Here is a 27,452-nt window from a genome sequence, read left to right as displayed (position 1 = left end):
CATCCCGGAATGCTATGTGGACTAGCCAGACCCCCTTCCGCAGCGCTGTGGAGGAAGGTCTGGCAATGCGAGACAAGCAATCGGCCGTGTAGGGATGTAGCAACTCCCCACCCCCGCTGCTATACTGCACATGCGGGAGACACACGCACACACACACACACACACACACACACACACACACACACACACACACACACACAGAGTTCTCAATTTATAATTGGATAGTTAGATGTAAATAGATTAAACGGCTATTGCTGAAAAAAATGTCGAACAAAACAGGGTATGATTTTATAAAATGAATGATTTATAATTTGTTTTTTCTTCAGTATTTCATATATATATATATATATATATATATATATATATATCATACATAGACGTTAATTGAATTCCAACCGGTAATTTATCTTTTGAAATAATTCCACACCTTCCATTATATAAAGCTGCCTTTTATGTTCTCAACGGCTACAATCAGTTTACACCATCATACATATTCAAACCATTCGTGCCCACAGTACAGTATGCCAAGCGTTAACACCTCAACTTTCAGTCAGCATTCTCTGGCATTTAATAACTTTCGTTACTTCAGAGTTATGAAAGTAACTGATTGAATCTACGCATTTCACCTGGATGTTTTTCTTGGTTTCTGCTGACACCAGTGTGCCAACAGTACTTATCAAATGTGTCATTCGTGCCAGGACATATTATAGTAAGTTCTTCTTCTCAGTAGAAATCACTGCTACAGCCAATATTTTAATAGTGTACTCTTAAGTTAAACAAATGTAACTCTCCGCCCCACACTTTGAAAAACCTCAGCATTACACACATAACTGCAGAAACTCCAGCTAAAACACCAGCTCTGTTGGTCCAGATACTGTGGCTCATTTACTTGATTTCAGCACTTGGTGAAACAGCTTATGGCAGTTCTTGTCTGTGGCTCACAGGAGCATTCAAGAGCTGTGTGTCTATGCCAGCACTGCACGCGAGGCAATGTCTAATCGAATGAGGACATTTCTTTCTCCGTCTTGATTTACAGCCTTTTTAAGTTTTGCTGTGTGTATGGTAGGACTAGACATGATGGAAACATATCACCAATAAGTGAGCAGCCTGTTCCCAGTGATTTCAAGAATGCCCTCATATCTCATGACATTGTAATATGGAAAGTCCCTCACATGTATAATTAGTTTGATTCCATCCGCTTTTAGAGTGCTTGAAATCACTGCCCACAGCCAAAGAGACAAAACTGTGAAAGACACTAATCAAATAGGGCTTGGCATTTGTTCACACTTGAACCACTTGTGTTGCAATGTGCGACGCATTTTCCGCTACACTGAGAAGTTGAAATTACACCAGTTTAATTGCAGAAATTAAATTTAGAAAGAACAAAAAAAAAAAAAAAAAATCACTTCTTAGAAAATGTACAGCCGATTTCAGAAAGCAAAGAATCTGATACATCCGTTTCATTGTGTTGATGTACTTGCCATGACCATTCAGATTTGTGTTTTACCAGGAGCACAACTTGGACTGGTTCCCACGGATGCGGGCCATGTCCTTGGTCAGCAGCGATGCAGACGGGGAACAGAACGAGATCAGAAACCTGCAGGAGAAACTGGAGTCCACCATGAAACTGGTGTCCAACCTGTCAGGCCAGCTAACAGAGCTCAAAGAACAGGTTGGTTAAACTACAGCGAAAAACTGACAGACGTGAAGACTTTGATGTCTCTGACTTCGTCATGGGGAAACTTTTTTGATTGAGAGACAAGTTTCTCTTAAGATGTGGACAGCAGACGTTGCTCGAGGTTTTGTCACTCTTTGCCCTTTAGATGCAAAGGTGGTGAATCATCATTCGCAACACAGCTCATGAGGCTCTCAATTTGATTTTAATTCAAGTTCAGGTTCCTTTATTGTCCCCCAATGGGGCAATTTGTTGTGCAGCAGATAGTATGGTACAAATCGCACACAATCACACACACAATACAGATATTGCCTACCTTGCAGGCATAGTTAAAAACAATAAAAACCGTAAACAATCAATAAATAGTAAGTCAATAAGTTATCTATGGTTCTTTAGAGAATTAAGAAGTAGAATGGCTGCAGGTACAAACGAGTGTTTATATCTGTTGGTTCTGAATTTTTGGAGTTTAAAGAGTGATCCAGATCATGTTTTTGGAACATACGCTTAGACTTGAGTGCGTCTATGTTGTGTAAGAATACATTCTGCTGATATTGTGTATAAAGGCAAATGAGGCTCAAATTGCACAATTGCTGCAATCCACCGTTTCTAGTAAACAGAATAGTAAAAATGTCTTTTACACTTGAAATGAGAACTATCTGTGAGGAAGTGAATGTCACCGAGACATTTTGACCCAGACAGGGGGAAATGATTATTGTGTTGCTGCGAGCCGCTAAGGGCAATGTGGCATCAGCCACATTTCAGTCCGAATTCCACACGTGTAAAGCCTGTTTTGACTTATGTTATTAAGAAACAATTCAAATAAGAATGATTGTGCAGGCATGTAAAAGTGTCAGCAATTTAATTTAAATTCTGATTCTACTCAGGAAGAAACTTCATTTAGAGTAGACCACAAACAGGAAACTTGTGCTGCAGGCGTTCTCTGTAAAATTGGCTGAATGGGACAATTATAGTGTAAAAAAAAAAAAAAAAAAAAAAAAAAAGCCAGCATTCTAATGCTAATTGAGTTTAGACTGTCCACTTGATGTGTTTTAATAATATGTTCTCTAGCCCATTCCTCTATGCAAAATTATGTCTCCTGTATAACACTCCTTATGTCTTCTCACTTTGAATATTGTTGTGTTTCAGTGTTGAGGTGAAAATCACTTCTTTATGTTAAATAAAGTCAATTCTTGGCAGAAAGGCCACTATTGTTCCTGCTGGTATGAAGGTTAGCACCTGTGTTATGACTCATGCGCTTTGCTTGATCTCTGAAATTTCTTTTGACTGAGTTTCAGTATTAGTAGTTTGTATTCTGCTGCCTTCGTCAGAGGACACGGCAATGTGGATGACGAGGCTGGCAGAATTTCAAAAGAATCCGTTTCAGTTCAGCAGTGTGCAGAGTTTGTGCAGCATTTGTTAGTTTCTGTAAAGGGACGTGAAAGAATGAATCGATGAAGACTATAGAACAGGGAGGCTGCCAGCATGTTCACTGAAAGAGGACTCGCGTGCCAACCGAGGTACAGGTGGAATGATTTTTTTTTTTTTTTTTTTTTTTTAAATCTGTCTTTTCTGTGCTCTTCAGATGACCGAACAGAGGAAGCAGAAGCAGCGGATTGGCCTGTTGGGACACCCTCAGCACATGAACGTCAACCCCCAGCAGCCCGCATAAGGTCAAGTGACACGGCCATGAAGCAGCTTAGCATCGGCTGTGTCTGGACAGAGTGTGCATTTCCCACTCAGCGAATGCACATAATGTATACTACTCTGAGTGTGAGTGTAGGGAAATACTGTAACATACAGTAGGTAGTCATAAGGCGACGTGTAGCTCTACCCCACGCATGTGTTACTCCAAACAGTAACACTCACCCACCTCGTTGTGTTCAGTCAAGTTGGAATTGGTGCCAAATGTTTTCTTTGTAGAAATAAATTGGGATTTCTCAACACATGGCCTTTACTGGTTGAACTTGAAACACGATATAGCTGACTGGACAGGAGGAATTAGTCCCATTTGTTGTTTATTATTTTATTTGAATGTTTTCTATTTATATTTCTAGCATAACAAGCAGTATTAAGTGTCTTATTTTTGTATGTTGTGCAATATATTAACTTAAATATGCAGCCTCATTGGTGTGTGGATTTAAGTTCCATCAATCTTATTTAAAAGCGTGGGCCAATTTTTTGGTTGTACTTATTGTCTCTGGATAAAATAGGGAGTAGTTGGTTGTCTTTACTTACATAAATATAGAGATAATATTTAATAAGCTGGCTTACTCTATTTTAATTTTTTTTTCTTGAAAATGTGCATAATTCTAGAGTGTCAAGTGCACTCAATAGAGATAGTATATTGTGAGAGCAATATATACAGATAGTTTTCTTTCAACTGTGTAAATCCAATTTTGGTTTGATTGATTTCTTATTTAATTGGGTTCTAAAGGACATTTAGAATGTATTTGACTTGTCAGTCAAATATACTGTGTAATGTGTTTAGTATCACTCATGCTATTACAATTTGCTCAGGAGTCTTTTACTGTAATAAGCGTCTTTAGCATAATTTCTTGTTTGGCAGCAAACATGTTCCATTTGTGCCTGTTTTTGTCTTTAAAGTCTGGCACACGTTTGCTGCTTGTGCAGAATCACTAACTTGTATCTCTTTTTTTGGACTACTATGTGTACATAAGGTTTGTTGCTCATCGTTGCTTTTGTATAGAAAAATGAGATGGAGAATGAAACCGTTCCTCCTGAATGTTAAGATTAACTAAAAATCCAAGCACTGTCAATTTGTATATTAAAGTAGAATTATTTAATAAAATTGATGTAATTATCCTTTACTTTATGTTGTGTTTATTGTTAAGATGATATTATAGGATTATTATTATTAGAAAATATCCATATAAAGTAAACCAGTAATGTGCTTTTTAGTTTTTTGAATGCTGGTTGTCTCAAAGTGTTTTTATACACCCACATACACTATCACTCAAATTTCAATTCCACACGCACAATGTAAATGATGTTTCAGGTGCAACTATAAATGCCACACGTTGACAATCTACAATATATTCCACAAGTAAAATACAGGAATTTCAGCTAGTGTTCTTCACTTCAGAACTTAAACTAGATCATGTCCTGAATTAATCTTTCAGCTTTCAGAGAAACTACCGCTGTCAACTGGAAACGTGCATCTCTGAAACCAGCGAATGTTGGCAGTACGAGTGTAATCTGTGTAATCTGGTGGATCTAAAATTGCTTGTATCCTCATCAATCAGGGGCTTTCTTGAAAGGTTCTCTGCATGCCAAGTATTAATCAAGGTTTACTCATTTCTAGATGAGCTGATGCTTATCTGCCTTTCAGTCTTTTACCACTGTGTCCAGCAAAAAATGATGCCTTTGTAAATGACGCGGTCCTATTTAGCTTCATACTCCGGAGTCAAGACACTGTTTTGTTTTGAGTCAAACTAAAACTGAAGTAATATAGTATGCGTATGCTGCTAATCAGTGTGTCACCAAAAAAACTGCTCATGAATCTCTCCACAGGGTTTCACTTAAACAGTGCAATGTGTAAAATGACACTGAATCCGATCAAATCTGCTCATAAGATGGGGTACCTACCATTATGTAGATTCCTGCCAACTATAATGTCCTTCACAATATAATGTCGTTATTTGCAGCTTGAAATGTAGGTTGCATCAGTGCAACAGCTGAGCTCCACCCAAGGACTCATGATTCAGGCTTCAGCAGAATTAGCAATAGGCTAACATTGATTATCACTTCTTACTAGTGCACAGAGAACATTTTATTGAGCTAACAGCGTCTCCATTTCAATCTTTTACGTAGTCTTTAGAAAATGAGTGCTGTGCCACATTGACACCTTACAGTTACAATACGGGTGAATATACACAGTTGTGGAAACTGACTCAGCACATTGACTCTAGTACTGTACTTAAGTACTATGAGGTACTTGTACTTAACTTGAGTATTCCCATTTTATGCTATTACATTTCAGAGGAAATGTTGTTTTGATACTTATTTGTTATTATTGTTACTCCAGTACATTTACATTTAGTTACTTTTCAGATTAAGATTTAACATACACAAAATATGATAATTTTATAAAATGATGCATTGTTATAGATTACCCAACAGTTTATTAATTAGTTAACATTAGGGCCACGTCACCTTGACTGACTACAACACAGTACAGGTTACATAATAATACATAATCATTAAAAAAGTATATATTCATATATCACTGACAACTAGGGGCCATTTTGGACTTTTAGTTTTTAACTACAGTCTTAGAATGCAGGACTTTTACTTTTATTGTAATGGAGTATTCATTTTTTAGTGTGGTATTATTACTTTTATTTAAGTAAATGACTTAAATACATCTCCCCCCCTCCCACTGAATATTGGGGACATCTTTTTAGATGCTCTGGCCTGATGAACAACGACATTGGCATAGCTTAGAAAAGTGCAGCAACAGCAAATTTAGGTCAAAATGTTACATTCATGTGTAGGCTATCATTCCTATATAGGCTAAATGCGTCATACTGGTAGGGGGGTTCCTCATGTGAGCAGGGTCCACAAAGATACTAGAATTAATAGCCAAGGGGCCCATAGAGAATCCATACAGGGTCCAGAATGCTGTGCTACGCCCCTGCCCCATTGAACTTATTTTTTTCTCTCCCTGGTTTCTTTCCACAGAACAATAAAATCAAAAAAGATCATTTAATGTTCTTCAAGGTCTTGTCAAGGTTTAGAACAGACCTTAAAACTTAAAACAGCCCCTCCCCCCCTCGGTTCCGCCCTGACGCTCCTGTTGTTGGAACTGTTTCTATCTATAGTATCAGGCCGTTTCGGGACGTCGTCGGGTGGAACCGACCGACCACTCGGCCACTCTCGGTTGTCTGCGCGCGTGACGTCACGGGCAGGGATGTGCTCCTCGGCTCTCTCCGGGCCATGTGGAGTTCAACGTGACAAGCCACTGGGTACGAGCAGGTGTGATGCTGTAGTAGCCTACAGCAGCAGGTATAGAAAAAAATCTCGTCGCAGGTGCACGTGCCACGCAACAAGCGGGATAAGTGGGTACAGTAGCTCGAGGCTGCTGAGCGCGTGACACATGTCAGGCTATAAAATGTGCAAAGTAGAAATGATTGCCCTGTTGGCTGCAATCAAACACTTAAATGTATTAGAAAGCATGACTCGTGTTATAATTGCTCATATTATTAAGATTATATAATGTATTTATTATGATTTGTCACGTCTGTACTAAAGCCCATACAGGCTATTTCATCCTATATAGGGGAAATAGGTCGTATTTGTATAGATTTTATTTATGTATACACACACACATGCATACATACATACATACACAAATATAATAAAATATAGCCCTTAAAAAGGTATCAAATCCATTTTAAGTCCAGTGTTTATAACTGACTAAACCATTGCAAATAATCTAAGATTAACCTATTATTATTATTATTATTATTATTATTATTATTATTATTATTATTGTTGTTGTTGTTGTTTTATGGGCTAGTTGTTCTTATTATGACAACTTATATTGTGTGGTCTAACATCTAAAATAGGATTTTAGATGAACACTGAACCTTACAGGTAGGCTACAGGGCTTTATGGTTAAGATACTAAAACAAGTGGTTTTGTTATTGCCGTACGTCACTCCAGAGGCTATGTTTTCAGTTATTATTTTCACAATGGTAGGCCTAATATAGCCTAAAGGCTGCCATATTTGCAGTAATAACATTTCACCGATTCTCAACTGTTGCTCCACTTTCTGTCTTTGTAAACACGGTCAGCTCCGCAAACACGGTTTTGATGAGCATATAGTGGTAGCTAAACACGGGACACGGCCCCAGTGGAGGAGCCTACTACAGCAGCAGGACGGGGGGGGAGGAGGGGTGTGTGTGTGTGTCTGTGTCTGTGTGTGTACGTGTGTGTGTGTGTGTGTGTGTGGGGGGGGGGGGCGGGAGTGAGGAGTTGAAAGCTTCGTCCAACACGTGAGGCTCATGTGACGGTGTCGAGTCTGTCTCAAGCCGAGAGACGTGCCTGCAGTCACAGGGTTTATTTAACACGTAGTCAGAACCCTCCCAGCTCACACGTTGAGCCGGGCGTGGAGCTTCCCTAGACAGGCTACTATACCGACCGAGCGACCGAGTCCGGACCTCAGTGACAACACTGCGCAGCGCCCAACTCCAGCTCACAGCGGGAACACACACACACGCTCACACACGCACTGGATATCTGGAGACACTTTTTTTTCTTTATTTATTTGCATGATTTGTTTCTCATTTCGTTTTCACGTTTTGAACAGCGAGTGCAGATATACATTTTTGGGGAGCTTTTAAGGCTTTTTGAAGTTATTTCTTCGGGTTTCACAGTCAAGCAATATGGAGAGAATTACCAGCGAACAACCACCTCCCTGTGTGCCAAGACACCCACCACTGGATATAGCTGACATGCAAGGGTAAGAGGAATTTCTATTTTATTCTGTTCTGTTCTATCATACTAGCATATATATATATATATATATATATATATATATATATATATATATATATATATATATATATATATATATATATAAAGCGCTTTATACTGAACCCATACCAAACTTACCAAACTAAAGCCTAACTATTTTTTTTTTCTTGTCTCCAAAGAATCGATTTTCCCATGTATGTGTACAAACCCAGGAGGGGCATGAAGCGTGTGGATGAGAGCAAGGTAAATTCGAGATGAAATACTTCATATTCCTGCCATTATCGGTTTAAAAACTGAGCAGCCTGGATTTCACTGACAACATTTCAACCCTTTCAGGAGACGTACAAGTTGCCACACCGACTGATCGAAAAGAAAAGACGTGACCGAATCAACGAATGCATTGCCCAGCTGAAGGATTTGTTGCCAGAACATCTCAAGCTTACAGTGAGTATTATCTTCTGCGTATGGCATGTCTGCTACCAGCCAGGGGAGTCTGACACGCTGCATATGGTTCTGCTGAGCAGTTGCTGGCAGTTGTTTGCTCCAGCCTTTGGATTCAGTTTTGGAGTGTCAAACCATAAACGTTTGTAGAGATGTAGAGAGGAAAGTAGAGATGAACAAATAAAGATTTTTATTTTTTTTTTTCAATAGAAATTTGAAATTCAAAAAACAACAACAATGTTTTAGATTTTAATTTGTCGTCTACGTGGATTACATGACTTCCCGGGTGTTTGATGCTTGCCCTGCGCTCAGCTGCATGAATGTGTTACATAAGAAAGATCAACATGCTTATCGAAGGTCTTCCTGTTTTAGACGCTGGGTCATTTGGAGAAAGCCGTGGTGCTGGAACTCACTCTCAAGCACGTGAAAGCCCTGAGTGGCGTCCTGGAGCAGCAACAGCAGAAAATTATCGCGCTACAGAACGACCTGCAAATAAGTAAGTTTGATGCCGTGGTGTGTACATTCCGTACAGGTGTCGTTCATGGAGCACCAGCGGCTCTGCGATCTGTTGCATCTGTCGGAACTACTATTTCTAACCTTGTGGTTCCGATCGAACAGGTGACCATCATGGAGGCGACAGCGCGGAGAGCAGTGAGGAGATGTTCCGCTCCGGCTTCCACTTGTGTGCAAAAGAGGTCCTCCACTATCTGGCCAGCCAAGAAAGCAGCAAGGACTTGACCCCTTCCCATGTCATCAGCCACATCCAAAAGGTAGCAGCTGAGGTCCTGCATCACCAAAGCAGCCAACACCCGGGCGAGTCCGTCCCTCAGTCTTCGGAGAAACCGAAGAAACCCGCCGGAGAGCCTCAAAGGGCGCACGAGGGCTCGGCTAAGAACTGCGTTCCCGTCATTCAAAGGACTTACCCGAACGCGACGGGGGAGCAGAGCGGCAGCGACACGGACACTGACAGCGGCTACGGGGGAGAACCTGACAAGCGTGACCCCAAAGCCCAGTGGTCAGAGAGCCACGCCAAGGAGGGGGAGCGCAAGTACGTCGCGTCTGCGAGGACGCCCGGCGTCGTCAAGCAGGAGGACGACGAGCCTCGGGCCAAGAAGTTACGGTCGGACTCCCCAGAAGACGACCTCGTCTCTGGTCACATGGCAGGAGGCCCTGGCAGCTATATGAGTTTCTCCCCCAACCAGCCCCCGTTTTGTCTCCCCTTCTACCTCATCCCCCCTGCAGCGGCGGCCTATCTGCCCATGCTGGAGAAGTGCTGGTACCCCGGGAGCATGCCGGTTATGTACCCGGGCATGAGCGGCTCTACGGAGACACGTCCCTCGTCTCTGGTGATGTCCCCAAGGACAGGGTCTCCAGCATCCTACCAGAACCACATGGACTCCCCCGTTCCTCACAAAGCTTTAAAGCAGGTCCCCTCGTTAAACTTGGAAACTAAAGACTGAACGGATGGGGTATTTTTTTTTTCTTCTTTCTGTTGGAATCTTGCTATCTGAATGTTGACGGGGTTGAAAAGAGGGTAAACAAACACAAATGCACCGGTATCCGTTCAAACCACTGCCGTTGTTTGGCCCATCAGAACATTGACCCCTCCCACCCACCCCAACAAAGACCCCAAATGGTCACTGTCGTCTATCATCGGCTCCTCACACACTGAAACAGGACTTTAGGGGGCAACCGGGAGTGCCCACCTGCAAGCTCATAGATCACCTGTTGCATGGCGCTGAAACACTGTGAAGATCAGTTTAGAGACGATGAGTGCGCGAGAGATTGCGAGAGTTTCTTTTTTTTTAGTAAGGTTCGTCCACTCAGTTCTGAATGTCGGAGGCAAACACAGAATGTAAGGCACAGATAAGCCCACCCCAAAATGATTTGGACCTACTTTTTGCACACACGCCACTCTGTAATGAATGTAAAGATTGAACAAAGGTCCCTTGTAGATGCTGCTTGAATTATTATTCCCTACTGTAGATCTGTGAATGGAGGATCTACCTTTAGTGTTTGTGTTCCTGTAACTACAACAAACCATTGATTAGACGTCACAAAAGACTTTGTTCCTTAGATCCTTCAATTAACTTGCAGCTAAATGAACACAATGTTCGCCGTGTTCAAAGAATTCAGGGTGTTGTCACTGTACAAGGTGTGTCACTCATGTCAGTTTAAAAGTGATGTGGCCATACCTGCTTCTATGATTTCATTTGTGACTCATGACTATATTTGCATCTAGATGGAGTTCCTGTGAAGTGATGTCTCGTAATTATTTTTGTTTATACTACTTCATACATCTATTTTTGATACGTGACCCATTGAGTGTACCTGCATCACTACCAGAGGAAGGTTGAGGTAGTCGTGTGCTGTATGCCTAGAGGACGTGTACAGTATGTAGCATTGTGCTCTACCAGATTTGCATCTTGCCCACAAATTCCCAGTCAAGTTAAGGCCTGATCTTAGCTCATGCTGTTGCCTTTACTCATATAACGCAGACACAACGATGGCAGGTGTTTAAATGTATTTTGCTTTAAATGGTGTGTCTGTTGCAAAGAGGGCGAATGTAAAGTTCAAACAAAAATAATAGTTTTGTATAAAAAAAGGAAAGAGGTACTTCGGATTTTTATTTTGAAATGTAACAAAAGTTGTTTGTTGTACATATTTTGTATATAAAGTATTATTGATATATATTAAAATATTAATAAACTTTTTTTTTTCCCTGTGAAATTTGTGTTTCACTGCCGGATGGCTTAAATGTGTTGCAGCCAGACAACCTGACAGCTCCTCATAACAACGCATACTTACATAACGCTTACATAACCCTTAAAGCAGCACAGCCTCTGTAAATCAATAGCATGTTTCAGATTACAGGCTGTAAACATTTCAAACGCGAAAGCATTTCTAAGAAATTGTCTGTAGGATGTCAATGAATTTCATTTTACATTTATATATCTATTTTACTGACTTTAACATGTGCAATGTTGAGTGGCCGGATTGGTTCAGTGGGTAGAGCAGGCGCACATAGAGGTTTATGCCTTGACGCAGAAGTCCAGGGTTCAAATCTGACACGTGACGATTTCTGCATGTCTTCTCTCACCTAGCTGTCCTGTCCATTAAAGGTGGAAAAGCCCAAAAAAAGTTATCTTTAAAAAAAACAAACTTAGAGCTTATCACAAATGGGATAATCGTGGTGCTTACTGAATACTGACATGAATATTATACACTAATAAACACTTTTAATGCAATCTACACTATTAGTTTCAAAACTAAGTTTTTTGTAAAAATGGTTTTCGGTAAAAAAGTAAGTGTTAACTACAAATTCACTGAATTAACAGAATTTTACTTTTGTGGTTTAGTAATTTCTCCCCTTTACAGTCCATATGGTTTATATACCATAGGTACCATGCAGCATATACCAGCCACTGTACTAAAAGTGTGCTGAGTAGAAGCAGAAAACGTGTCTGGCTGTGGCCGGCTTAGCTCAGTTGGTGGAGCAGGTGCACATATGTAGAGGTTTACTCCTTGATGCAGCGACCGCAGGTTCGACTTCAACCTGCGATCCTTTGCTGCATGTCGTTCCCCTCTCTCTCTCCCCTATCATTTCTTCATCTGTCCTGTGGAATTAAAGGCCTAAAATGGCCAAAAAAAAGAAATGAAAATGTGTCTGGCAACTTGAGAACACCACAGTGGATGAAAATGACATTTGAGGTTGTGGGAGAAAGGACTTTATGTCTTTGATTTACTTTCATATGTAACAATTTGGAATACCGTTGTGGACCACCTTCTGCTGCTTGTTTGGGTGCTGTTTCCTGGGTGGTAACTCTGCTGTAGTTGTAGTAATAGTGAAAATGAAAAAGCCTAAATCATGTCCTTACCACCCACCGATGCCTCACTAAGAAATGTGGAAATGGCTGTTTTTTCTTTTCTTGTAATCACAACGCTATTTTTGTAATTTGGTCCGCAGATTAGTGAATTAATTCCAACACAATATGTTGAGATTCAGTACTCCTCAAAGGCTTGTTGACAGTCCTGATGTGCTGAAAACGCAGTACTAGCACCACCTTGTGGAATTAGTGCCTCATGCTGCACTGAAATGACTTCACAAGTGATATGATGCTGCCTTTAGGGACTCCAACTTAGAATATGTCACAAACAATTTAGGAGAAGCAGCCTTAACTATTTTAACTATCAGTGTACAATTATGAAATCATGGATGTCGTTTTGGTCATTGCTCTGTGTCTTTAAAGTCTTTAAAGCAGCTCTGAACAACATTTTTATATTAACAATGGATCATTAGGCTACTTCATGTAGTCTGAAAGAGGTTACACACACACACACACACACACACACACACACACACACACACACACACACACACACACACACGACACACCACAGGTGAACTAGTGACAACACAGAGAACCACATAGAATGGTCCCACAACTCTGTAGTTCCTCTCAGCTAGATGGAGTGTCTTTCAGTTCTTTGTTTTAGCTGTACTGCCTGCAACTTTACTGTACACTACCTCAGCACCAAACACCAAATACATAACAGTAGCAGCCAGCCGGTAAACAGAGTGGAGCATTTAGCAGTTAAGGAGCCATATATTTTTTTCCCAGAAGTTGATATAACCTGACCAGAGCTTAAATGAGAGTGAATATTGGACTAAAAACAGGACTTGCTTGTTTCTGCTGCCCCCAAGTGGCCAAAGAAATTATTAAAGTGGTTGTGAAAGCACACAGGGGGGGTACAAAGATAACAAACACGATGAATGAGGCAGTTACAGCCACAGAAGAGCCTAGACAGCTTCTCACGATGCAGAGGGCAGTTCAATTGGTTCAACTGCTTCACAGTCCTATCTGAATGTATCATCTACCGACTGGAAGGGAAATCAGGATTGAGCCGAGGCCAAATGTGGCCTCTCTGGAACACTTACGGCTCCTGCAGAAAACACTGACACCAGTGTAGATGAGACAGCAAAAAAAAATAAAAAATCGTCTTGAGATAAAGACTTCCAAAAAAGCACAGAAATGAAGACCCTGTTATTGAGATGCTGGCTGATAAATGTCTAACTTTGAAACTTTGTGTCACAAAGGACATAGCGGCTGGGATGACTGCGAATATGGCCTTGGTGGATACCAGCGCTGAGAACAGAGTGTGCACTGTGAATGAGGCAGCGGGGAGAACTGGCATTGCTGAGAGGCTGATCTTTCATAGGGCTCAAAACACTTAGTGAGTCCTCAAAGAACAGGGTGACCTTAAAGAGAATGCCGAAAAGCCTCCATTCATCCAGCCTCGCATGTGGAGGACTAGCTGAGGTCAAGAAGTATGATTAGTTTGTGATTAGTTTAACTGATCATCGGGTTCAGTCAGTGGAGTCCACAGTAGCTTGATTGAATTGTTGTTAGGTGTGTTAGGTTTACAGGTTACGTTACAACTTCATACATCAAGTAAAAAACAGCTTGTGCTACCAAGAGCTTTTCTTCCTGAATTTATTGATTTAAAAATGAGAAATGATTACTGTAATGCTAAAAGTATTCAATTAATTAATCTCAAATAGCAGCAAATAGTTATCTATCGCAAAACAACATGCACATTTGAACATCGTATTGCACATGCAAAATGAGTTAGTGAATGGATTACAGTACAGTACATATTTATGCATTTGTGTGCAATGTGCCTCCAAGATTGTTTTTAATCCTAATGCATTACAATTTTCCAGTCACCAAAGACAAAATTATCAGTTCACATGACATGACACTTTCAGCTCTGTGTGTGTGTGTGTGTGTGTGTGTGTGTGTGTGTGTGTGTGTGTGTGTCCTTATGAGGAGGAGCAGCAGCTGGACCGCACAAATTTGTATTAGTTAACATTTAGTAAAATATAACATTGTGTAGAGAAGCTTATGACATCTGTATGTGAGTCGCTTGTGGAAAACTCATCAAATTATTATTATTAAATAATACAGTACTGTACAATCAAAAATGAATGGCAGGGCCTCAACAACTGTGACATGCTATCAATAAGTTCACACCAACCCAAAGAGTTCCTCTGTCAATCTCAGTTGCCATTGTTTCTCAAATTGCCTTTCTGTATCATTTCCTGTATGAAATTACCTATTAAGTTCCACAATTGAAGCAAGGAAAGTATAATATTAATGTTGTTATTGTTGTTGTTATTATTATTATTATTATTATTATTGGTGGTAGTAGTAGTAGTAGTAGTATAGTAGTTATTTAGTGGTGGGTGCCTTTAGTTATCAGGCTCCTCTCCTATGGAACCAGCTCCCAATCTGGGTTCGGGGGGCAGAAACTGTAATCGCTTTCAAGAATGAACTTAAAACTCTTCTATTTGATAAAGCATAAGCTTTGAGGAGTTGCAGTGTCCACCTAACTGGCCCACCTGCTTCTCTTCATAATTGTTAGATTAATAATATATAACAAAAGTAGAGGGAGGCAGCCCAGCACAGCCCGATCCGGCAGGGGAGAGTTCAAAGCCCGAACAGGCTACCTCTCCTTATGACCTGTCTCTCTTAGTTACGCTGTTATAGTTCTAGACTGCCGGGGGACTTCCTTCCTTGCTTTGACACACTGAGCTGCTCTCTCCTCTCCCTTTCTATTACCATTTGTGTGCTTCCCGTCCCAGAAATGCTTGTTACTAATCCTAGTTTCTGGGGAGTTTACTCCCCGGAGTCCTTATTTTTTTTCCCCCAGCGTATTTCCTTGGAGAACGTTGGCACCAAGATCCTGGTTCCAGCTGTCGCCGTGGTCCTGCTGCACTCCCTGCTGAGCTCAGCGGTGCCCTGCAATGTCATGCTGCTTCCTGCTGAACCCTGCAGCTTCCTGTTACGTCTATCCATGCTCTGCTGGGCCGCGCTACATCCTGTAACGCCCTGCAGCGCACTGATATGACATGAACTACTACGACTACCATTTGAAGTCACTGTTCCATTATTAATTTGACTATTATTGCCACTGTTCATCACACTCCCAACCGGCCCGTCAGACACCGCCTACCCAGAGCCTGGGTCTGTCCGAGGTTTCTTCCCAAGAGGGAGTTTTTTCTTGCCACTGTCGCACTGCTTGCTCTTGAGGGAATTACTGTAATTGCTGTAATTGTTGGGGCTTTGTAAATTATAGAGTGTGGTCTAGACCTACTCTATCTGTAAAGTGTCTCGAGATAACTCTTGTTATGATTTGATACTATAAATAAAATTGAATTGAATTGAATTGAAATTGAATTGACTGAGTACATTTCCTGAAGTACAGTAAAGTATAGTTGTGAGGTTCTTTTCAGAGGAAGATTTTACTTACAAAACACAATGGGTAGGAACCTCCACCATGCTTCACTGTTGCCTGCAGACACTTATTATTGTACCGCTCTCCTGCCCTTCGGCGAACAACCTTCTGCTACAGCCGAATATTTCATTCATTCATTTTGACTCAGTCCAGAGCACCTGCTGCCATTTTTCTGCACCCCAGTTCCTATGTTTTCGTGCATTGTTGAGTCGCTTGGCCTTGTTTCAATGTCGGAGGTATGGCTTTTTGGCTGCAACTCTTCCATGAAGACCACTTCAGGCCAGACTTCTCCAGACAGTAGATGGGTGTACCTGGGTCCCACTGGTTCCTGCCAGTTCTGAGCTGATGGCACTGCTGGACATCTTCTGATTTCAAAGGGAAATAAGCTTGATGTGTTTTTCATCTGCTGCACTAAGTTTGCGTCTACCATCCTCAACGTTCCCTGACTTTTTACAAGTGTACCTATAAGAATTGATGCTGGTTTGAAGGCAAAGGGTAGTAATATTGATGTGATTTAGATGTTTTTTTGGTCGCTCACTTTGCATTTTGTAAATTGCTAAAAATAAACAATCATTATTTATATTTTTGAAAGCATTCTTAGTTAACAGCATTTTTTTCACACTTGCCTAAGACTTTTGCACAGTACTGTACATAATACAGGCAATGGTGAACGAGGCATAGGGGAGACCGGGTACAGTTGTGACATGGGGTGAGTTGTAACATTACCAATTCCATGAATCAGGGATAAGATTGGAGTCATGTGACAGTTTCAGTTTCCTCAGGCTTCCTTTATAATCCCACATGGAGGTTTTCCAGTCTGTGTAGCTATCTCTCCTGAAGCTACAACAGAAAATCTAATTCTGAGGTAAGAAAGTAAAATAAAATAACAAAGTAATATTTTGTTTAGTACTTCTACCGTCGTAGATAATGTTGTATGAGTTATATCAGGTCAAACTGTAGTTTTTTATCTAGTAAAGAATGGTGTATCAACCTCCTGCTAATTTCAAAGCGCCATGCTAATACAGCTAGCTAAACAATGGGTGACAGTGGCGGGGTAGGTTGTGGTTGTAACACGTGTTATGAAAGTGTTACAACCATCAAGTGTGAGTCAAGTGTGTTTTATGTAGCTTTTGGGTCCACCAGGCATGCACTCCAGGCCTAACCAATTTCATTTGTAACCATTTTGACTCTGATTAACAATGCATTTAATTAGTTTTTTCTTGTAGCCATTGTGACTGATAAAGACTGCATTTCATTAGTTTGTTCTGTGGAATGGGGGTAAGTATGTTTATGTTAATTTTCTCTCACACACACACACACACACACACACACACACATATACACACACTTACACACACAAACACATATACACACACACACACAAACACCCATATGAATGTGCAGGTACAGACATGCACACACAAACGCACGCGTGTGCATGCACATACACTCCCCATATTCACACATATTTTATTGTTGCAGCCATTCATTTAAAATAAAACTGTTGTTGTGGCCTTGAGTACCCTTAGTTTTTTGTTAATTGTGTCTTGTTACAACTTACCCCAGTATGTGTTACAACCTACCCCAGTAGTGGGCTAGGTTGTATTTGTCATCATCTCAGAAAGTATGTGATATCCATCCATCTTCGTCCGCTTATCCGGTATCGGGTCGCGGGGGTAGCAGCTCCAGCAGGGCCAGGGACCCCAAACTTCCCTTTCCCGAGCCACATTACCCAGCTCCGACTGGGGGATCCCGAGGCGTTCCCAGGCCAGGTTGGAGATATAATCCCTCCACCTAGTCCTGGGTCTTCCCCGAGGCCTCCTCCCAGCTGGAACACCTCCCTAGGGAGGCGCCCAGGGGGCATCCTTACCAGATGCCCGAACCACCTCAACTGGCTCCTTTCGACGCGAAGGAGCAGCGGCTCTACTCCGAGCTCCTCACGGATGACTGAGCTTCTCACCCTATCTCTAAGGGAGACGCCAGCCACCCTCCTGAGGAAACCCATTTCGGCCGCTTGTACCCTGGATCTCGTTCTTTCGGTCCTGACCCAGCCTTCATGACCATAGGTGAGGGTAGGAACGAACACTGACCGGTAGATCGAGAGCTTTGCCTTTTGGCTCAGCTCTCTTTTCGTCACAACGGTGCGATAAATTGAATGTAATACCGCACCCGCTGCGCAGATTCTCCGACCAATCTCCCGCTCCATTGTCCCCTCACTCGCGAACAAGACACCAAGGTACTTAAACTCCTTAAGGACTCATTCCCTACCTGGAGTAGGCACTCCATCGGTTTCCTGCTGAGAACCATGGCCTCAGATTTAGAGGTGCTGATCCTCATCCCAACCGCTTCACACTCGGCTGCGAACCGATCCAGTGAGTGCTGAAGGTCGCAGGCCGATGATGCCATCAGGACCACATCATCTGCAAAAGGCAGCGATAAGATCCCCAGCCGACCAAACCGCAACCCCTCCCCACCCCGCCTTGATATCCTGTCCATAAATACTACAAACAGGATTGGTGACAAAGCGCAGTCCTGGCGGAGGCCAACCCTCACCTGAAACGAGTCCGACTTACTGCCGAGAACCCGGACACAGCTCTCGCTTTGGTTGTACAGAGATTGGATGGCCCTGAGAAGAGACCCCCTCACCCCATACTCCCGCAGCACCTCCCACAGTATCTCCCGGGGGACCCGGTCATATGCCTTCTCCAGATCCACAAAACACATGTGGACTGGTTGGGCATACTCCCAGGCTATCAAGTATGTGATATAGTTGAAGAAATTTAAATTGTTGCCATTTGTAGTAGACAAATGTGGGTACTTTGCCTAAAGGTTTCAGATGTGCAGATGTGTTTCAGATTTTTTAGCTACATGTAGCTAAAAAAAAAAAAGAAGGTAGTTTTAGGTGCTGAAGAAAAAAGTGTTAGGCCTACAACCGTACTCGGTCTCCCCTAGTTGAAAGAGCATGTAATTTCCCCCCCAAATCCCCAACCCAACCCAGATCAGGTCCGAACCAGACGGGGACAGACAACACAGACGCATACACACAGACAGACACACACACCAGCGAGGGCGCACTACAGCTTTTATTTTGAAAACCTCAGATCGGAAGTCTCATTCCTGTTCTGTTGCCCGCAGTTCACAGGCACGTCCGCGGCACGTCTCTGGTGTCAGTGTCAGCCTGCGGGTGCCTCGGGGTCGGACTGGACCGGGCATGATGGTGCGGGCTGCGGTGCTGCTGCTGCTCGGACTCGTCGTGTCGTGCCGAACACAGTTCGCTCCGCCCACACTGAATATCAGTCTGGACGAAGATCCAGAAGTGCGATGGGTGCCTCTAACTAAAGTCTTTGACGTAGACTACCTGAAGAAAGCCGCTGCTGAGGTCATTGAGTAAGTTTGCCAGAGGCTCTTTTTCGCATACCATGTTGTTAAATAGGACGAATACTTCATTCGAAGTAACGTTAACGTTAGTATTACTAACGTTACAGTTTTTGTTTCTAGAAAGTACTGATTTGGTTTTTCATTTCATGTAATGTTTAGCGTTGAAGAAGTTATCCATTAGTTATGAGTAGTGCATAGGTAAGGCATTTTAATATGAGCAATGTATAAAAATGGGATTGTCAGAATCAAAATACAAACATTCTTAGGTACCGGTAACAAACAGGCTACATATGGTACGGTTTCACGTTCTATAACATTGGTGGTATACAGAGGAGGCTAAACTGTATCACAGCAACATAACCACAAATGGCTAAACCAAAAAAAAAAAAGATTCTGTTAGAAAGCTAACATACTAATGTGCTTAATATTAACACATCATGCAGCTGAATCAGCAGCTAAACTTACTTCTGAGTTAATGAGAACTGTGTTATTGTGTGTATCTTCAGTGTCTCTTCAGTAGGCCTAGTGCTGACACAAACATGTTTTCTTCTTCTTTTCATGTTGTTGTCAGCTCTACAGTTCCAAAATGGGTGCATCATGCAGTTATACCTATTGTGGAGGCCTTGGAAAAGTACATTCCTCAGCCCTATGCGGGAGAGATCCGTGGCATGTCTACACACATGGGAGGAAGCATTGCAGATGTCATCATTCTCAACTTTGCCTATGAAATATCTGCGTATGTATGATTTTAAATATAATTACACGTTTATAATAGAAACCTGTATGCAATGCATAGGCACACAGTTTCTAACAAGTATACAGGGTTAAGGTGAAAGCCCTCTTATGCCTGCAGACAAACTTTATGCATTCCCAGATTTTGCACAAGCATCGTAGCTCAGGACAAAAATGGGCATGTGTACCACGGCAGGAACCTTGATTATCCACATCCTGTTCTGAGGAATCTGACTGTCAACATCATTTTCCTCAAGAATGGAAAGGTACAGTATGCATTCATAGCATTTAAAAACTAAATAACTGTTGTACCTCCTCAAGCTACATATTCTACAATATTTTATCCAGAATCACCAGTCAGTAAGTTTTATCAGGTCCAAAATGAAAGTCCTTGCAGAATGATGCAATTCTGTAGTTTTTACACACCCATTAAGGTGGCGTACAGCGGAACTTCATTTGCTGGCTATGTTGGCCTGTGGACGGGACAGAGTCCTAACAAGTTTACCGTCTCTGGCGACCAGCGAGGTAAGACCACACTTTTTGCCAGCAGTCATGATTGTCCAGAAATGTTGGAATTGTTAGATTTTATTGTTTCTTTTGTGTTTTCATGTTTGTATGTGTGTTTGTGCTCATCAGGCAGTGAACACTGGTGGAACTGGTGGAAGAACGTGGTGTCTGCTGTTCTTTTTCGGAGATCCCCAGTCAGCTGGCTGGTGAGGGAGGTGAGTATGTGACGGAAGTCAGCATAATGAGGATGTTTACTGAATGAAGAATGAAGAACTGAAACTTTGACCAGTGTGTAATCAACAGACACTGGAGGAAGCAGAGAACTTTCAAGATGCAGTGATGCGTCTCTCCAAGATACCCATCATCACTGGGGTGTATTACATTGTGGGTGGGGTGCAAGCAGGGGAAGGGGCTGTCATCACCAGAGACCGAGCGGGCCCCGCTGATATCTGGCCACTGGATCCTGTAAATGGAGGGTAGGAAAATATCTGAGGAGAATCTGATATATCAAGGTGTATGTTAAGTGTGATTGCACAAGTGAACCCAAACATAAAATTGTGTGTTCCTGTTTTAGATGGTACAGAGTGGAGACAAATTTTGACCACTGGCTTCCTCCCCCAGCCTGGGATCATCGAAGGTGAGTTGTCTTACGTGATTTATACTTCCACAAAATTGTTGCAGTTACTGTTATAAAGCTGTTCTGTGTTCATTTTGTAGAGACGCAGCCAACAAAGCAGTAAATGCTACTGGCCAAGATCACATCAACATGGAGACATTGTATCAGGCAAGCATGGACTAATAAATCAATCAATTCCAGGGGGACCAAAGTAAACGTGATACTGAGAGAGATAGTCCAATGCACAATTTGATAGTCAGCGACAATGAATGGATTTCTAACAGAGTCTTGCCCCACAGGTTCTGTCACTGGTTCCAGTGTGTAATGGGTAAGTAGAATGTTATCTGTTCATTATGATCACATGACTGTTCATGTTGCTGAGATGGGGCAGCTGTGTGCATACCAGTTTCTGTTCCCTTTGCCCCACTTCAGCAATAATGTCAGTAGGCCTTTGTTTGACAATCATGCTTCAGCACATAGTAAGTAGCGTATACTGTAGAACAGCAATAGCTGAGTTTCAGTGAAAACATATGATAACCTTTTGAGTGCAAGTTATTATTTAAAGTTATATTTTTAAGGAACCTTTACATAGCTTGTTAAATACATTGCATGCAATTTGATAGTATCTATTGTCTATGTTGATAATCCCCAGAATTACTGTTTACACGACAATAATGAGTGCAGCAGCCCCCGAGAAGTACAATACACTTGTCAGGCCACAGGTAATTACATTGTTTTTACAACTACATCTTAAAAGCATATATTTATAATATATAATAATAAGCAATGAAGGGGGTGATATGTCACTGAAAATGAGACCCTCTCTCACTCATCTCTTTTTTGTCAATCGCTTTCAAGGGCTGCCAACTGAAGTGACGGGCCTTGAGCAGTCAACAATGCACAGATTTTTGCTGCAGAACATCTTTGCGTGGCTTAAATTCACAACATGGTTATTGATTCATGCAGATTTATGACCATGTGGAGATTATATAATCAATAAGATTAGAAGGGAATTGGACTCAAGCTGTTTTAAGGTGACAGTGTTTTTCTGCCTCTAATAAAAGAAAATGTGTTATGATCATTTTTGTCAATTTATGTACCTGCAATTTATATGTCAAGCTTAATAAAATGTTGGTTACTTTAATGATTGTGATCATCTAGAGTCAGCTGAAGAAAGGTTGAGAGACCCTGAAATACAGAACACGGATAGAAAATCCCTTCTAAATGGTATGCCAGGGCAGGCTTACAAGTTCTATGGTAATTGTGCTTATTCAGTTTTCTGCCTCTTCTTCTCTGGTTAACTTATTTTAGTCACTGACTATCATTGTTCACATTTGGCTCTCTGTTTACATCATTCAGATCTGATTGCGATTTGTGTGTATGTATACTTCTATATTGGTTTTGGAAGGAAAAAGATTGGTTTTTGAAGTCAGCATAGTAATATGGGAAGGTGAAAGACTTGGAAGTGTGACTTTCAAAATCATACTGAAAACTTCCCAAAGTCATATGCCAACTTCCACAACCAATAGAGTACTGCCACTTATAGACACAAAGGTTTCCTAATAAGTATGTTAATCACTTCCAAAATCAATATAACATCCTGCACAATGAATGCAAACGTTTTTGTATTGGTTTTCAAAGTAAAGGTATTGTCACTTATACACACAGACGGTTCTAAGTATGTTACACTGATATCTAATAACTTCCTAAATCAATATGCTATGCTACACAATGAATGCAAAAGTTTCATATTCGTTTTTGAAGTAAAAGTATTGGTTTTAAAAGTTAGCGTAGTATTTTGGAATGGTGAAAGACCTGGAAGTGTGACTTCCAAAACCATACTGAAAATTTCCCAACGTCATATGCCAACTTCCACAACCAATAGGGTACTGCCACTTATAGACACAGACGTTTCCAAAAACGTATGTTACACCGATATATAATAACTTCCAAAATCAAAATGTCATAGTGGTTTCAGAAGTTAACGTATTGGTTTTGGAAGTCAGCATGGTAGATTGGGAAAGTGAAAGACCTGAAAATGTGACTTCCAAAGTCATAATGAAAACTTGCCAAACTAATATGCCAACTTCCACAACCAATATGGTACTGCCACTTATACAAACAGATGGTTCCAAAAAGTATGTTACACTGCTATACAATAACTTCCAAAATCAATATGCCATGCTGCACAATACCTGCAAAACTTCTATACTGGTTTTGGAAGTAAACATATTGGTTGTGGAAGTCAGCATACTAATGTGGGAAGGTGAAAGACCTGGAAATGTGATTTCCAAAATCATAATATAAACTCGCCAGAGTCATATGCTAACTTCCATAACCAACAGGGTACTGCCAAATAAGTATGTTACACTGATATGTAATAGCTTCCAAAATTAATATGCCATGTTACACAATGAATGCAAAAGTTTCATATTATATATCATTTTTTAAGTAAAAGTATTGGTTTTGAAAGTAGGCATAGTAATTTGTAAAGGTTAAAAAATTAGAAATGTGACTTCCAAAATCATACTGAAAACTTCCTAAAGTCATATGCCAACTTTCACAACCAATAGGGTATTGCCACCTATACACAGACATTTACAAGTAAGTATGTTACACTGATATATAATAACTTCCCAGATCAATATGCAAATGATGAACAATGAATACAACACTTTCATATAGGTTTTGAAAGTCAGCATTTTAGATTGGGAAGGTGAAAGACCTGGATATGTGACTTCAAAAATCATAATGAAAACTTCCCAAACAAATATGCTAACTTCCACAACCAATACATTACTGCCACGTATACATACAGAGGTTTCCTAATAAGTATGTTATACCGATATATAATAACTTCCAAAATCTATATGTCATGCTACACAACAACTGAAAATCTTCTATATTGACTTTGGAAGGACAAGTATTGGTTTTGGAAGTCAGCATAGTAGTTTGTGAAGGTGACAGACCTGCAAATATGACTTCCAAAATCATGATTAAAAAATAGACTTGGCTTGAAAACATTGCCAGTGATTTGGACATTCCTGTTGTTAACTTTTGTCCATTTTTACAGCATGAATGCTTCACTGTTGTTTCCTCTTTAAAAAAACAATCCTGCTGAATGTGTGAATCATTTGTTCTCCTTAAATGATAACCAAGTCCAGTCCAGTCTCTGAAAGTCTACTCCAGTCTCTGAAGCTGTGTCTGGCTGTGTGTTCACCAACTGCAGCCTGTGACATAAGGTTCTAGAAGAGTGATGCCTTAAAGCACACGTGTCAAACTCAAGGCCCGCGGGCCAAATCAGGCCCCTCGCAGGTTTTGATCCGGCTCGCATTTCAATTTAGGTTCACAATAAATTTAGGAGCACCTAGTTTTTGGTGCTTTTATTAAATTTTTTGACATTTTTTGGTGCATTTTGTGACATTTTTGGGCGGTTTATGCGCTTTTTTTCAATGCTTTAGACTTTGTTTTAACGAGTTGGACGCTTTGCTCAATGTTTTGCCACTTTCTGAAGTTTTTGACGATTTTTACAATGTTTTTGTCACTTTTTCAGACAATTTTGATGTTTGTTTTTTTTTGGCCTTTTTCCAACTTTTTTGGCGCTTTATTCAACGTATTTGTCGCTGGCTGAGGAACTTTATTGCCAAACTTTTTGGGGGCTTTATGAGGCCCAAAATGTAAGTGAGAAGACTACAGTATATGAGACATGGAATAATACAGTCAAAATATTTGACTTTTTCTCTTAAATAAACACACGTCAATAATCTCTACGTGTCTGGCCCTCAATAGGATTCTCATTTTCCAGTGTTGTCCTCTGGGAAAATGAGTTTGACACCCCTGCCTTAAAGCCATAGATTTGTCCTGCAGAATTCTGTGACAGAAAAAAATATTTTGTGACAAACACACACACACACACACACACACACACACACACACACACACACACACACACACACACACACAAAAGAGACAGAGTGTCATTGAGAGTCTTTTAACACATAGCTCATTAGTGGAATGTTATGGGAAAATGCCATAAAAAATAAATCTGAAGTGTCTAGAGCAGAGTTATTGTTAGATCACTAACATAATCACATAAGAATAAATCACTATAAAACTAGAATATTTCTCTTATAATATTTATCTCACATCTTTTATGTTAAACAGAGGAAATGCAGATGATACAGATTTGTTTATGATATGGTAATATCATAAAATAATAATACAATAAAAAAGTAGTTTCAGAGTTCTCATAACGTCTGTCAGAATACATCTGTATTCACCCTCTGTCTGAAACTCTCCGTTTTAGCAGCTGTCTCTTTAAGCCCCCTTCCCTAAAAGCCCAGTCTGTTCTGATTGGTGGGTGAGAAAAATATAGCACACCTTTGCAAAAGTAGTTCTCAAGCTGTGGGTGGAGATATTCAGATAGGGGGGCGGTGTATTCTAATGAGCCTGCATGCAACATAGAAAGGGGAGCCAAATCTGAATAGCTTGTTGAATCCCACGTTGGCAGCCCACAAAAAAAACTGACTGGGTTGTCTAATTTTACAGTGTGTGGCACTCCAGATAGCAAAATGAATGTGCACAAGCACAAAAACTGAGATTTTCATTTAAGCCCATCTTATTATTTGACCAGTAATATATGGCTTTGTTTTGGTTTGTTTTACTTTTCTATTGTGTTTTTTGGGACAGTACATGTTATGCACAGGAATCTAATGCACTCTGAGAAGATATACATAAGTTTTGGTTATTTTCAGTGGTTTTATTTTTAATAATGTTTTAATAATTTTAATAATCCTGTTTTAAGCTGCTACAACACTATTACAGTTTTTGCCGATTGCTTACACACTGAAATCAAAAGTATTACACAATTATCAAAACCTTATAGCGTGACAAGCCAGACCCACCCTGGCAGCAAATTACATTGGCAGCAAATTACATTTGCTGCCGCTAGGGTGCGTCTAGATTTGTAGGCTAAAGACCTTACACTCAAGGAGAAAAACATTGGCCCAGATGTGCACCACCATAAGCACAATGTCAGCCTCACACTCTTTTGCAAAACAATACACACAGTGATTTTCAAAACACTAAACACACTTGTATACATTAGAAACAGAAGTATATCATGATGTTACTTCCTTGCAATTCCAAAGCACTGACACAGCCATCAGGTGCACAAACACATGATTGTTTAATTGTAGACACACCAATCAGGTTTAGGCACTACGAAAATGCAGAAGGTAAGTCTAATATTTTCAGTACTGTAGTTTCAGTTTTATTCAGATCCTTTTTGTTTACTGTAATTGCAGCCTGTACTGGATACAATATTTTATGTTTGTCTGTTGCTTGCTGAGCTAACAGTGTTATGCACACTACTGTAGTGGCATGAACACTGGGACATGTTGGGATTCTCTATGTTGACATGTTGACTGATTTGGGTATATGGAGAGAAATAAATGATCTTTTCCTCAGTCTGCAGCATTGGTCTTGTGTAGAGTTTGGTGAACTTATTGTATATTTGCACTTTCTCTGTGTACTTCATTGACAGTACTCTAATCACTGAAGTAGAATTGCTAAAAGTGTTTTAGGTGAGTAACAGCAGTGTGTAACTGGTTCAAAAAGAATTAAGTGATATGGAACGTGTGTGTTTCATATGGTAACAAAATGTTTTTATGTTTTTTATAAATTAGTGTAGTTTTTGAGAGAGTGTTTCATTTTTCAAAGGGCCTGAGGTGTTCTGCTAATTGGGTGGGTGGTTGTGCATAGGGCTGCCACCTCTTAGTCGATTAGTCGACTAATCGGTCGTTTTGGTCTTAGTCGACTAAGATTAGTTGATTAGTCATTTTTTATGCTTATTCATGCTTAATGATTTATTTCCAAGAAACTTCTGAGCACATTTATGGTAAACACAAGATTTAAAGTGGTGCTTTTGCAGGATTAATTGTGGAGAAACTCAGTTTTACAGATGGTTAATTAACTACATTTATATTGTGCTTTTCTAGTCTTAACCACCTCTCAAAGCGCACAGCTCTGTCAATTAAATCAACTAATCGATTAGTCGATAAAATTGTATAAGTGTTAGTCGACTAAGAATATCTTTAGTCGAGGACAGCCCTAGTTGTGCGGTCCCTGTTTTCAAAATAGCGTTATCTAAAAAATTGTATATCAATTTTGGGACTCTTCTTTGTCTCAACTCAAAAAGAAAAAGTGTAAAAACGCTGCAGACCCTATTCCATGCATCCATAATTTACAATGCGTATTGTTGTCAAACTCATCAGTCAGTCCATCTTTTACTTTTACTACTTTAAG

At 40.6% G+C, this 27,452-nt stretch overlaps 3 protein-coding genes across 12 annotated transcripts in view; all 3 read left to right on the top strand.

Annotated features, from left to right (window-relative positions):
- The window catches only part of itpr1b (inositol 1,4,5-trisphosphate receptor, type 1b), a 111,423-nt gene extending 106,920 nt beyond the window's left edge, over positions 1–4,503 (top strand). For all 10 annotated transcript variants that reach the window (XM_028575474.1, XM_028575471.1, XM_028575473.1 and 7 more), the window contains 2 exons: positions 1,511–1,672; positions 3,258–4,503. In XM_028575474.1, the coding sequence (XP_028431275.1) occupies positions 1,511–1,672; positions 3,258–3,344 (249 nt within the window). In that variant the 3' untranslated portion in view covers positions 3,345–4,503. The remainder of the gene's footprint in view (positions 1–1,510; positions 1,673–3,257) is intronic.
- Positions 4,504–7,702: 3,199 nt separating this feature from the next.
- bhlhe40 (basic helix-loop-helix family, member e40) lies at positions 7,703–11,344 on the top strand. Its single transcript, XM_028575842.1, has 5 exons — positions 7,703–8,159; positions 8,353–8,416; positions 8,510–8,617; positions 8,987–9,110; positions 9,233–11,344. Exons 1-5 carry the CDS (start codon positions 8,083–8,085, stop codon positions 10,072–10,074), a joined length of 1,215 nt encoding a protein of 404 aa, XP_028431643.1. The 5' UTR covers positions 7,703–8,082; the 3' UTR covers positions 10,075–11,344.
- A 5,382-nt stretch (positions 11,345–16,726) lies between these two features.
- Positions 16,727–22,290, top strand: LOC114554381 (N-acylethanolamine-hydrolyzing acid amidase). Its single transcript, XM_028576188.1, has 12 exons — positions 16,727–16,778; positions 19,049–19,300; positions 19,863–20,027; positions 20,166–20,289; positions 20,458–20,548; positions 20,660–20,745; positions 20,834–21,006; positions 21,105–21,167; positions 21,248–21,314; positions 21,446–21,474; positions 21,799–21,868; positions 22,005–22,290. Exons 2-12 carry the CDS (start codon positions 19,125–19,127, stop codon positions 22,020–22,022), a joined length of 1,062 nt encoding a protein of 353 aa, XP_028431989.1. The 5' UTR covers positions 16,727–16,778; positions 19,049–19,124; the 3' UTR covers positions 22,023–22,290.
- Positions 22,291–27,452: the final 5,162 nt, after the last annotated feature.

Source organism: Perca flavescens, chromosome 4 (genome assembly GCF_004354835.1).
Source record: "Perca flavescens isolate YP-PL-M2 chromosome 4, PFLA_1.0, whole genome shotgun sequence".
Classification (NCBI taxonomy): Eukaryota; Metazoa; Chordata; class Actinopteri; order Perciformes; family Percidae; genus Perca; species Perca flavescens.
The sequence above is the reverse complement of the archived record's forward strand: the minus strand, read 5'-3'. Positions and strand labels throughout refer to the sequence as shown.